The sequence below is a fragment of the Harmonia axyridis genome, chromosome 5 (genome assembly GCF_914767665.1).
Source record: "Harmonia axyridis chromosome 5, icHarAxyr1.1, whole genome shotgun sequence".
NCBI lineage: Eukaryota > Metazoa > Arthropoda > Insecta > Coleoptera > Coccinellidae > Harmonia > Harmonia axyridis.
The window spans coordinates 25,909,191-25,923,565 of NC_059505.1; the positions used below are offsets into that span (position 1 = coordinate 25,909,191).

Genomic DNA, 14,375 nt, shown 5'->3' on the forward strand with positions numbered 1-14,375 from the left:
ACAATCACTCCATACACAAGTATACATTTTACATTTTTCAAATTTCTTAATAAATACTTTTACAAAGTGAGATCTCTTCTTTTATCTATTGATTCTACTATTCCTCTTTCTGATTCTATTTTTTCGTCCTGTACAGTCTAATATCCCTTAAAAACAAAACCCTAATACGCTTGTTATATATATTATCCGTTTTTCTCACAGTGATCAAATGAAGAAATTATGAATAAATATTCAGTAAAATAAACAACAATTCTTTTGCGGGAAATTTGTTGGGAATTTACTTTATATCAGGACATTCAGGACCTATGTCTGAAAGAGTATATAATTGGAAATTAATCCTTCATCGTCATCATGACCACATTCATTAGAGAACAAAAGGAGGGACAAAGTTCATTGATGGTCATACAATTTCCAGAATATATTCCACATATGTAAGAAGAAAAAAAACCATCGTACAAGAAAAAATAGCTCACAAATAAAACAATAGAGCTATACATATAAGGAATTAGAGAAGTGTGTTTTATGAACGGAATTATTACAAGAAAAAGTAAAATCCCACATGGTGGGAAACAAGAATATATTCTCAAATGAAATTGATAAATAATAGAAAAAAACGTTAGGTATAAAAATAAAATATGATTCACCTAATTAATGCTGACCAATTGTAAATTATAGAAATATGATTAAAAAAAAATTATGAAATAGTGTAACTGAAGTAAAATTGAAATCACATATATACATTAAAATGAACGAATACCAACTAGGCATGCATAGTGTCTAAAGATACAATGGAATGATAACATAGATGAACAGAAGAAAATCTCCACAAAACTCACACCGAATAAAGCCATTATGAGTGCAATTAACGGATGTTGAATTTGCACTGTGCATGAAGTTAATTATCTCACATAAGAAATAATTCCTCATTTTCTCCATTGAAAATATTTGGATCGATATTTATTAAATAAATATCACTTAATATTCGTTTAACAAATATATTGCTATTTTTATTTAAAATCACTGTTTTTAGTTTTGCACGCTTGTATCATTCTGAAAGCATTTGTATGGATGGTTAAGCACAAATATTCAGATATTTTATTTTTCCGTCAACAAGTAAATTTGAACTATTGCCTGAACTGAATTCTTTAGCAAGAATTCAGAAGGAAAAGCAGATTTCTGATAGCTGAAGGCTTCAACAAAATCAACACTAGTAGCCTCCTCTTAGATATGCTCATGACAGAAATAAAACAAAAGCTTAGAGAATATTTGACTTTCTTATTTCATTGGAAGAAGAATAATCTTAAAATACAATTTTGTATTATTTCATGTACGACAAGATGCCGAATTCAATATAGGGACAGATAAATATATAGAATTTTCTGATACCGCTACTTCCTTATGTCTACGCACAATTTCGTTCATCCGCATTTTCCCCCTGTATTTTCGGCTTTCCTGATTTATATCGCTGCTAGATTTGGAGAGCGGAATAAATGGAATTTTGAGATACATAAATGTGTTTTAGATTGCGTTACGTGTGATTTCTTCTCGTCGACGCTGTTCGTCTCTTGTTCTTTTTCACCGAAAAGTATATGTATACAAAAAGAGCAAAGCAAGTGCTTGTAGTGGGAAATCACTGGCTGTTCCCGTGATTTATTTTTTTATGATGCAAAATTGATATGCATTCGTTCTGTCGATCTGCTATCAACCGTATCATACGAGAAAGAGTTAGACACTAATACCAAATTTAATCAATGGAAAATAAGGAAAACACCCAGGAGCTTTTGAAGGATCGATCATTAATTAAAAATCATATAACTGTAAATAGGGATCGAAAATCAATTTGAAGACCACATAATTATAAATAGACGTATGTGGTCTCCAAGGGTGCAATTGGTGCAGGAATGAACAATTTTCAAAAAGCTCCCGAATCCACGTCAGAGCTGTACCAATTCTTCTTTGATATTTTTCTTAGATTTTCTATGGCTCTGATGAGGTTACCTATACCCGGAATTTCACACGAAGCTTGAAATGGTTATTCCACATACAGGTTGTTCCACCATTTACGCTCTATTAGCGTTAAGCGCTGCAATTTTATTTTTTTGACACTTGTCAGTAGGCTCCATTAGAGCTACATTCCCAAATTGTTTGGAAATACACGATTAGTATGAAAAAAGTGTAATTGACCGAACATATGTTTTTTCTTCTGATTACTTTCTAATTTTTACATTATGTGTAATAAATGTACCCAAGCTTGTTCGAAGTTTTATATGCTCCAAAGTCACTTTTATCAATCTAGTTTTGAGATATTTCGATTTTTCATATATTAAACGGTCATTCGAAAGACCTGTCTACTTCGAATCAATTAATTAATTTGAATGAGATTTTGAAAGTGAATACTAAAATAATAGTTATAAGTACTGACTACTGACTTTTTGATAATCATTGAGAACTCTACTGTGTTTTCAAAATGAGACAATTCAGGATGACTCATTCAAATGTTAATATCGGGCTTATTTCCAAATGATACCATGTACTTCATTTCATTATTAAGTAGCAAAATTTATTATCTTCGAAAAATCCTCTTCCAGATGAACAAATTAAATATAGATTTGAATAATTATTTACATACACATGAAAGACAGACGTGATTCTGCATATCAGCATATAGCAGGGGTTTTTTCCGAACTGTGAGGGAAAGAGACTCTAACCTAACCTAACCTAACCTAACAAGTGTGGAAAGAGATACTTTTCAGCAAGAGACTGCAAGTGCGGAAAAGGCACTTTGTAAGGAACTTTTTTTTTCTACTAGCGTAAATGAAACACTTTCACGGAGAGTTTTCGTCTCGATACCGACTGACGTTATAAGAAATTATATATTTTTGTGCGCTCATCCGCATAGAGAAACGTTTGAATTTTATGATTGGCGCATAGAGACATGCCAAAATTTTATGATTGATGCGACTCTTCAATATTTGCGTGCAGAATAAACTCTTGCTATTCACTTCCCGCATGCATATGCGTGTGGAAAGTGAATAGCAGGGCTTTTCCGCACAAATTTGGAATTTTCAAACGTCAATGCGTGTAGAAAGTAATACTTTAGAAACGCTAGTAGGAAAAAGTTATTTTCCTAACAAGTGTGGAAAGTGATACTTTTGCGTAAGAGACTGCAGGTGATCGAACGTCGCGAAGCGAAGTTCGTTCAAGCTATATTAGGAAATAGTTATTTTCATAACAAGTGTGGAAAGTGGTACTTTACCGCACGAAACTGCCGTTGACCGAGCGACGCGGAGTTGAGTGCAGGAAAGACATTTTCCGCAAGAGTTAGGAACAATATTTTTCTACAAGTACTTGAAATAAATTGAAACTGAAAAAATGGATTAATTATCCATATACACATGAATAAGAGACTTAATTCTGCATGTCGTTATTATATCTAGTAATGTCGTCCTTGACGTTAATTGGAAAAATGACAGAATTTAATTCATTCATTAATACTCGCGTGAGTGAAAATCCCCTGCTATTTCTTTCCCGCACGCATATCAGTACGTAAAAATAACAGGGGTTTTTCCCTCACTGTGTGGGAAAATGACTTTTTCTGACTTGAAATGTGTGTGGGAAAAGAGTTGAAAGCGCACGTTTATAGAAAAATATTTTTAAATGGTAGAATATAGTTCATATAATGCTTCTCCAGGCCACCTGAATATGGAATATTATTACAATTAATGATAATAATATTTATTTACTATTTCAATTTTGAATACACAATAGTCTTTTAGCTAATGATAAACAATATAGAATCCCCACAAAAGGAATTTTTTGCTTTAAAGAAAAATTCCTCATAGTATATCTAGGTACTTCGAATATAACATTTTGCGGTCACGAACAAGTTCGGGAAATATGGCATTTTCAGACTACCAACGACTTTAACGAGCTTATTTCTAAAGTTCCATTATCATTTTCTATCACCGACACTCCGCTTTATGCTGGTTCGCCACTATGCATTATTAAAATGGTTCAAATTCACCGGCATAATACGTATAAATACGTATAAACATCCAGGATAGACAGCATCTCCTTTTATTTATAGTCTGAATAATTGCATGTGCAAAAATCCAGTTGGGACAGAAATATGCCATTAAAATTATATCCTTTGAAATTTCCATCATGGTACCGAATAATTAAAATAATAAGTTGAGTGTACACATCTGAAAATATATAACGACTTATCTCCACCATAAAGGGACGTTGATTATAAAATAAAACCACTTACAAAAATTGAAATAGCTAGTAGGTAAACATCTCGGTAAACATTCATTTAATTACTGAAAACAATTTCAACATCCCAAGTTCTAAATGACAGAAAAGGATTAAATGTCTCTCTTTTTATCGGACAAACGTTTGTCTATATGGCTTGAATGTTTAATGAGAAAATTCACATATTTCGAAACAAACATGTAATGCAGCTAGTGTGTTCTAGTACCATAATTTGAAAAAGGAATCTAGTTCAAGTTGAAAAATTAGAAGTTATCCAATCTTGAATGAAAATGGAGCAATATAAAATGTAAGACTATAAATTCAATAAACATTTTGGCATCATAAATTTATCGAGACTAATTTTTTCAATATCCTAAATGCAATTCAAGAATAGTTTTGGTTGAATATAATTCTGTATACTAGGTGATTCTGGAGGATACCCTTAGATTTGAAGAGAAGTTTAGACTAGTCAAGACAGTTTCGAACCAATGTTAGATATATGATTGAGGCCTCAATTGAGAATATACATCGTGATTCGGCTGATACGGCCTATTCTATTTCAATTAATGATTTTGGTATGGCTCATTAAATTTTGATGAAATTTTTAGTGTAGTAAAATATGAATCAGTACATTCAGTTCTTCTTCGGAATCAGCCTGTATAGTAATATGTCTTGATATGGGAGATATGTTGTTCCTCCGAAATAGATTGCAACGGTTATCGTTGTATTCAATTTGAATTTCCATTTCTTGAAGTATTCCATCAGTTTATCTAGGTCTATCTGTGAATGCCTAGAAATTGATTTCCGCGTTCTACCGTGAAAGTTAATATCGGTATCATCTGCAAACTGGGCTATCTTGCATCTATTCATTTTCGGTATGTCCGCTATATGTATAAATTCAACAACAAGGGTCCTATTACCGATCCTTGGGGAACTCCGTCTTCAATTTCTTCAATCGTCCACCTGGAACTATCGATGTTTACCCTAAATTTCCTATTTTCCAGGTACGATTTTATTAATCTCGTAAATTTGGTTGGTAATTTCATCATCTTGATTTCACATTTTATCATATGTTTTTCTATGTTCAGAAATATTGCACCAGTGTCTGTAGAGAGGTTCAATCGCTACTTAATGTTTTCCATGAGTCGTACCAGTTGGTGAATCGTCGAATGCTCTTTGCGAAACTCAAAATGAGGATCTGGATATATTTTCTTTTCTTCTGCGAAATCTGTTAATCTTCTGTTAAATAATTTCTCCATCACTTTACACTCATTGCCGATAAATAGGCTTATGGGTCGAAATTTCGTTTGTTTTCTTTCGTCCTTTCCTTTTTCCTTAATCAAGGTTGTATCCGCCGTTTTCCGCCAGTAAGGTTCAAATTGCTTGATTTTGTATTTCGTCTTTTCCGGGTGCTTTTCCATTTTCCAATGTTCGCATAAGTTTTTCAATTTCTCCTTTAGTAACTTCTTTAGTATCTTCTTCAATTTCATTGTCTGTTGAATTTCCATGTATTTTCACTGATTGAGTTGAATGGATTTTGCAAACATTTCTGACTTTTCTTCATTTGTAACAGCCACTTGATATCCATTCTTCAGCTTTGGTATCTTCGCTCTCGTGTTTCTTCCAGGTAATGCTGACGTCATTGGTCAGTGATTGTGCTTCTAAGAACATGAGCTTTCTGACAGCCATTTTAAACTTCCCAATATCAAGGTCAACAATTTTAGTCGGGTGTCAGTTGAAAATTTTTACTCTCACATGTGAGGGTGACTTCTCATACATGGACAGCCTGTGTCTCTCCAACAAGAGTCTGTTTTTATTTTTCGTCACCTATGAATTCCAAAAGGAATTTACTTTCATTAATGATACATTAATTTCACATATCGTCGGCTAAGAGTGTAAATCTGCTATGTCCATAATGAACAATTTTACAGGAGACCAAAAAAACCGTACAGTAATATGAATATGAATAAACTCTCTTATTATTATTATTATAACACTTACTGTACGGTTTTTTTGGTCTCCTGTAAAATTGTTCATTATGGACATAGCAGATTTAAACTCTTAGCCGACGATATAGTAAAAGTCTGTAAATATATGCAAGGAAATGAGAGAATATGTTATCTTTTGAAAAATGGTCTAAACGGATCAGTTTGTTTGAGATTAAATATTAAGCGAATGATGCGCTTCTGTCCTACGAATACCCTATGCGCGTCAATACTTTTGCCCGACATTATCGTTAAATAACTCATATGACTGTAAATCAATGCAGAGTACATTGACATGAGTTAATTTCTCTTTGATGTCCATTTCATTGTGTTGATGGCAAAGAAATCAGAATTAATTTTCAAGCACACATCATTGACGTGGTGTGTAAATAATCTGTACCACCTCTAGAATACTGAGTGTCTGAATATGAACTTGAAATGAGTTCGAAATATGCGGTTATATTATGTGATCTACAAATTTTTAATATTATATTTTTGGTGGTAGAAACATAAAAAGTTTGAAACTTGTTTTTTTTCTTCAATTTTGTTTGGGACAGTCTTCAGAACTGACCATTCGAAATCCTATCCTGAATTATCGACCAAATCCGAAATAACCAAATTATATTCTGATCCAGAAGGGATTTATAAAAGGGGAACATTTCTATGCGATCTGAAGTTTTGTTCTTCATTTATTCAAGGCGAAATTTATAGCCCCATATAAATCTGTTATATACTACTGAAACTTCTACATAGCTCTTGACGTAGAATACAGAGCTATTCGTCATGTTTTATCAAAGAACTTATGACATAAAATACCGCTCAGTAAGCACCAGCAACAATCGATAAATAACAAGCAATAAAAGCCTGAAACTAACACGTTTCCACTCGGTCGGCCTGGAGTACGAAATCTTGTTTCAGGAGAGGAGTGTGCCATTGTTTATTCACTGAAACACCTTTTTTTGCAGATCCGCTTTGAAATATGAATTTTTGTACCTATGAGCCTGACTCATGATGAGTTGCTGAAATATGCACCTCCTCTATTCCTTTTCCAAGATAACTGAAACGAATTTCTCTTGATCAATATTTAATACTTGATACGTTTTCGTACCCTTCTTGTATTGAAGTGAGATACCTACATGCAGAATAAATTATTTGAAATATAACATTCACAATTCACAATTTAACTATAATTGAAGTGCATCCGATTTCCTGAGCACTTTTCACTCAGTAACTTTTAATGATTAATTGATGTTGATTCTAATGATTTCTCTGGATAATTGGTCCTTATCATTTTGCAATTCCCTATCGCGACCAATATTGAAGATTTTACATGATGGATTTTTTTTCAGCTGAGCGAGGAATTGGGGTACGTCCTATATTCTGCTCTTGGTTCATTCTACATCCCCTCCTGCATAATGGTCTTCGTTTACATAAGGATTTATTATGCAGCCAAAGCGAGAGCGAGACGTGGTATAAGGAAACCCCCAAGGAGGCAACCTCAAGATGCTGTTACAAGTTTCACGAATGCACCGGGAGACTCGAAGAATGGAAGGTAAGATTTCGAAATAATTTTCTAATATGTAAATATTACTTTTTTGATGATACACTTCGACTTATACTGCGTCAATATCGTTCCGATCATATACTTATTATCCCATTTGATACCTCTACGGTTGTGACCTCATTAATGTGGATGTAATGATTTTTACAGACTTCTTTGATTCGAAAACAATAAGTTTTTATGGCATGGTTGAAGTTGCAACGATTTTGCACGCTTCAGTTCATGTTGCGCTGCTGGAGTTTTCAAAGACGCGGTGATTTGTCGATTAATCGTATGCTATTGGTCGCTGGTGAAGCGCCAACGGATGCGCGTATCTGGATGAAGAAGCGGAGAGAATTTTCTGAAAGATTTTAATAATGGTCGAGACTTCAGGAAGGATACGTGCCTTGTTTTAGATAACTAGTTCAATTTGAGTTTCAAAATTTGATTTATCAGCGAGAATTGTGTGGGGATTCTCGGTAAGTCTTGACATGAATATTTGCATTCAACAAGTAGTAGTCTCACCGGAGCGAATTGCTTGATTTAGAGACAGTGGTTTTTTTTTGGAGTCGTCCATCTTGTGGAGGCGTATTTCAGGTTTGGTAGAATTCTTTTTGTATCGGATGATTTCAGCAAGGCTCCTTCTCAGGTTTATTTTATGATGAATGTAATGGTTTCTTGGTTGGAAATCCAAGAAGGAGTTGTAAATTCAGGTTGACATATTCTAGTATCGTTGTTCATTCTACCAAAGCACCTCCCGTTGGATTGGAACAACAGAAAGTAGAAACCTCTATTGAAAAATATCAAGAAGTTCTTCCTTGAGATACAGAATTTGTAATACTTTAAACCACTTTAGTTCCTGAAACTGAGAGAATACCCGCGTAATAACTGGCGTTCTCACATCAACTTCGCTAATGGGTATTGGAGTACTATAGCTTTCTGATAAGATCTGATGTTCAGAAGGCTGAAAATAACTTACAGAAGAGGTTCCATCCTAATAGCCGAGTAATTCATTAAAAACCGATTTAAGTTAGGTTTTTATTTCAATATTATTTGTATTTGATTGATTTTTGTAGACTTTGATTTTATTAAATTCATTAAAACATGTTTATAAACCTATATCAATGAGTAGGTAGAAGAACGACTCGAGTGAATGTGAAGAAATCTCGAAAAATTGAATATAAATAACAATATTTTAGGAAACTGAATGTATGCTCATATTTCAGGAGATATTACCATAATCAATCACAACTGATATTGATATCTCACATAATATCTGAAAATGAATGAACCGCTCAATTTTTTGGAAATCACTGAAAAAATTGATATTTTTGGTTTGAGTATTCGAAAAAGTTTCTTCACAATGGTCATTTGAAATTTCAGAAGAGTAATTTTTAGCACCCTATATAATATAAACGGTTCAATTCAAAGCGGTGATGGAATGACAACATCTAATCAGCATAATGAACTCTGCAACATATAAAAAATCCAAGCAAATTCTCCGAAAGCCAATTTGTCTTCGCTGCGGTGAGTATCTCTCTATTCAACTACTATTGAATGAGCAGAAGCTTCTGGTCTGGTGGGTGTTCTTCATGGAATTTTCGATGTATCATTTGTACCCAATCGTACCTTATCTTTCGCTTCTCATTGCTGATGTGATAGTTGCCTGAATTCATTGGACGAAATTGGCATATTTCTCAGATGGAATATTCCCCAAAAGATTTATTTAAGCTGCTTCAATGAATGTATTTCTAATGCAGTTCAGAGCGATCTCTATCCCATACAATCTTTTTTCCATTACCTTTGAAGTCCCCAGTAAAATGTCCAGAGATTCTCTATGCGATCTAGAGGTATCAATACTCGATTCTATACAAAGAGATTCCATGAATGAGGAGAAACGCTGTACGAAGTATTTATGCTTCACAGTAGAATACATCGAAACCTTTCATGTTGGAGTATAGCTACGTGAATCAATTTAATTACCATGATATTATATCTATTCCCTTATGCTACAATAATCGGTCTCGCATCACTTCGAGAACCTCGAATTTACAGCAATTATAATGTCGTAACATTACATTTGACTTCACGCCTAATTCTATCAAGGGTGTTCTAAATATCAGTAAATAAAAACTCTTTCTCAAGATTTCTCAATTCGTTAAAACTTGCAAAAGGACCACCCTTCTCCTTTATAAAAATAGTACTAAGCTTACTACTAACAGATAACCTATTGCAATTCTACATAACATTAAGTTACAAATGCTCTTCCCACGTTTTTCAGTCACATTGGTAGTCGCGAAGAGAGATTATTGGTCTCCTCCAGATGGAAGTATAAAAAATTTCCAATTCAAAGTTGTCTCAGTAACAAATCACACTTGATGGATTTCTGAAGATCTCTTACTCGCGATGAACAAATGATCCATCAGTTCAAGTTTTAGCGGAAAGAATAATCGGAAAGTTCCAAACCCAACAGAAAAGCATTATTAAAATGTCCAAATATATAAGTACATCTGAATAATTATATTTAGAACTCCTCGTGTGTCAAAGTCAAAATTTCTTCAGAGAAAGTCACATCAATATAACTATGAACCTAGAAGGAATTTGTGTTCTAGGTTTTCATCGATATGAGGAAATATATCGAACTTGGGCCAAGTGGGAACTAATTGATATGGATCCGAGCAATTACGAACTTCAAAACTATTGCTAATTATTTATTTTAGTTAACGTGTCTCGACAGCTATGGCCATGGACACAAGATCACACTGAGAATAGGCAATATTATATCAATATAGATTTAAATAATTGACTACAATTCATAATCTTTGAGAAATCGTATAGTTGTTTCGATCTGGGTGGGTGAACTTAGTACATCATACAGGCGCTCGTTGATACCATATCGTCGTGCATCTCCATAGCATGGGCATAAAGATATTAGGTTCTGAACTTTGAAATTAATTTAATTCTGGGTGAGGTTTATAACAAAATATTTCGCGTGACAACTCACAGATAGGTAGTTCATCACAAATCTTGCTAATGAATCCTAAAAAAAGTTCCTAATGAATCCAAAGATTTCAAAAGGAATATTACAATCTCAGACAGGCCCGGTCAGGCCAGGTCGGCAGGTCGGCGATCGCCGAGGGCCCCGGCCCAAGGGGGCCCCCAGCCGAACCAAACTAAACTAAACAAATTTTTGAAAATATGTTTTTCTGACAATTTTATTTCATTTAAACGTTTTAAAATGAACAACGAATAGACATTATGGGCAAGGTTCTGTATTGATATTTTTGTCAAAATCTTTTATTTGAACAAATTGATAAAAACTTCGATAAAACGCAATATAATTTTGAAAGGCTTCCACGATAGCATTATTCATAACGTTATGGTAGACTCTACCCAAGATACAGGGAGCACTTATATACCAATTGGCTATTTTCGTACGATATGTCATTCGATGAAAAGATTATGAAAGGCTTCTAGAAATTACTGTAGTTGAAGACTCGAGTGGTCCTGCATTGTAAAAACGTGTAACTCCAGACGTGTAACCAAGTACGGAATTCTGGAATCAAATATCGTTTTATGTTCATTCGACGGAAAAAATAACATGAAGGAGTATTATAACGGTTTACAGGCTCACCTTATTCTTAAAAAGCTAAATGAAAATATGACGTATCTATCACGTCTTGAACCTAGTAGCTGATTCAGCAGTAAAGTTACTAGAGACAGAAAACTTGTTTGGATTGGTGGAAGAATCTGCAGTTTTTCTGAGTTCATTTTACAAGCGAATGGCAGTATGGTAGAAAGAAACAAAAAACAACATACAAACTTTATAGACTGCAAAAGTCTCTAAGGCTCTATTTTCAATAATTGATGAAAGTGTGTTGAAGAAGTGTCAAAGATAAATAATTGACGTCAGTAAACCGTATTAAAAAAAAACATGATGGTCAGTTTGATTGTAATTCCAGACATATGGCCAGAAATTTGGCAAATCAATGATCAAAAATTAGGAAGTCATGTATTTCATTCGTTTTACATTTGGTTCTTGTTATAACTCCTGGTTCAAAATATTTGCAAACTAAAACATTGAACTACGCTGTTGCTTGGAATTCATTTCAATCACCACTCAAACTAATTAATGAAAAAAGAAATGATAAACATTTTGAAGTTGTATACACGAAAATAAAACAGTATGCGCCAAGAGTCTGCTATTAATTGTGAATCGGAAGATAAAAATATTGATGTGGAAATAAAATTGGATTTCACGGAAAGAAGAATTTCAAAGAAAAAACGGATGTCTGGGAAAAATCAAAAGTTGATTCTCCTAAAATCTCAACAAAAATAATTACAAGTCAGTATTTTTCGATGTGTTAGAACCAGCATTGAAGAAAGTTTTTGTCCAAATGGAGAAATTTTAGAGGACCTGTCTTGGTTACACCCAAGAAAGTTCAATGAAATAAGCATGAAGATATTTCAACTGTAGTCCCCTCTTGTATTTCAAACCCGCAAAGTTTGAAGAAGTTGATTATTAACATAAATAATTTGCAATCATTTCAAAAGTTTCATGAAAATCGAAAATACTCAAGATGAACAAATCCCAGGCGAAATATTAAACAAAGCAGAAGGAAATTTTGATTACTGTCAAATTGATTCAGAACCTAAATCAGAAGAAGCAACTTTTCGTGGTCTACGTAATGACATTAAAGCAATTGTCAAGTGTTCGTCATGCGTATTTTCAGTTCTTTTTGATTTCTCTGGATCGGGCTTATGGCTTATTCATTCACTTGTATGTATCTTATAAATACGATATTTTGTATACAGGTTACCTGTGAAAGAGTGTTTTTTGAGTTAAAAATAATCAAGAATCGTCTTAGGTCTAGTTCAAGCCAAAACCTTATTTCTATCCTAGTTTTTATGAATATGGAAAGAGATTTATTTTCTGACTTGGACAAAGATGACATAATTAATGTCATGGGCAGGAGTTGTGAAGAACTTACCGAAGACTGAAAGGAAAGTTAGTAAAATCATTAATTACTCAACTAGCACTGTGCTAAGATTTTTTTTTTGTATTCATATTGTTAACAACAGTATTAATTTTGACCTACTTTATATAATGATTTATTTTATACTTTTATTTCATTATTATTTTAGGCCCTATTTTACTTTTTAGTATCAATATACCTAGTTGTTACCTTAAAGTTCAGTTTATAATTGTACATTTTTTTTGTCTTGTGTTTTTCATTTTTATGTTCGTAGTTACGTCATTGGTCTCTCATTGACCTCTCATTCTACTTCAATTATAACCACTTTCAAGGAGTACTGAATGCATAATCTTGTTCTCTCAATTAGAGATTCAATAATAAATCAATCTAAATTTGCTGCTGGAGGCAGAATACTTTGAGATTCATTCAAACCTCAACAACCATAATTTTAAATAATTCAAGAGCACGTTTTGGCTGCCGTGATAGGTTCTTGTTTTATTTCCTGAAGGGGGGCCCCAAATCAGCATCTAGCTGAGGGCCCCCAGTGGAGTCAGACCGGGCCTGATCTCAGAATAAAAGTTTTTTCCAAGAGAAAGTTTCCAATAAAAAAGAAATGGCACCATTGAATTGTACTTTCATATCCAAATTGTCGAATCGACGTCATCCCAACTGAGAATTCGTTGACCGATGTGAAATTTTTGTAACTCAAGTCTACGAAACCGGTCAGTGGCGCAACCTAGGTGCAAGACAATTCAAAGGCATGAACAGTGAGATTCTTGAATAATTCAAATTATACAAAATACAAACACGCTGTGTTGATAAGGGTAGAGGTCTATTGGGGACAAATCCAGGATATGAGGTGGCCAGTTCATTTCTATGGTAACAGATCAGACCAACTTGAAATTTTCCATCTGAATATACAATCAAGATGTGTACAAAATTTTATGTTTTTCACGTCACTAGAATCATAATTGATAAACTTTTCCAATAGTTCCAATAACTATCTGACTAAGGAGAAAAAGGGAAAAAATTGAAATTTTAAGTAGAATCAAGCTTTTTCGTGTACGATACCATTAATGAAGTATATTGAAGTACGTTCTTCATTTAATATACAGAGTTTACACTTTTGACCAAATTTCAACTTTGTCAACATATCCATCAGACAGTCTTCCTGATAAGTCCGCTAATGATTCAGAGGAATGGGGTAAATTCATGGCAAACTGATCGATGAGGAGTTAATTATAGGGATCCTCTTGGAAGTGAGGAACACCTCGTTTCTGGAAGGGAAATAGCTAAGTGCATCCGAGTTGTTTTGAACTAAGTTTGGAATTTATTGGAGTTCACTAATGTTCAGTTGGGGATTAGGTAATTGCAAGAAGAATTAACGTTGAGGAAACAGATTTTGGTTTTCAGTCATGGCTGTGTCCCATTTCCGTACTCGTTACTTGATTTAGTGTCTTCACTCATTAATTCTTTCCGACAGATAGTCAATGAACTGGTTTGAGAGGAACAGTTGAGATCGCTTTCCCAATGAACCTAATTAAGACATTTTCCATGACCAATTCGAACATTTGCAACTTCACAAATTTCATGTTTAGAAACTTGAATTAATTTTGAAGC

General features: G+C 33.7%; 1 protein-coding gene across 2 annotated transcripts in view; it reads left to right on the forward strand.

Moving 5' to 3' along the window:
• Positions 1–14,375, forward strand: part of LOC123681211 (alpha-2C adrenergic receptor) — a 437,152-nt gene that overhangs the window by 401,178 nt on the left and 21,599 nt on the right. For both annotated transcript variants that reach the window (XM_045619462.1, XM_045619461.1), the window contains one exon: positions 7,589–7,791. In XM_045619462.1, the coding sequence (XP_045475418.1) occupies positions 7,589–7,791 (203 nt within the window). The remainder of the gene's footprint in view (positions 1–7,588; positions 7,792–14,375) is intronic.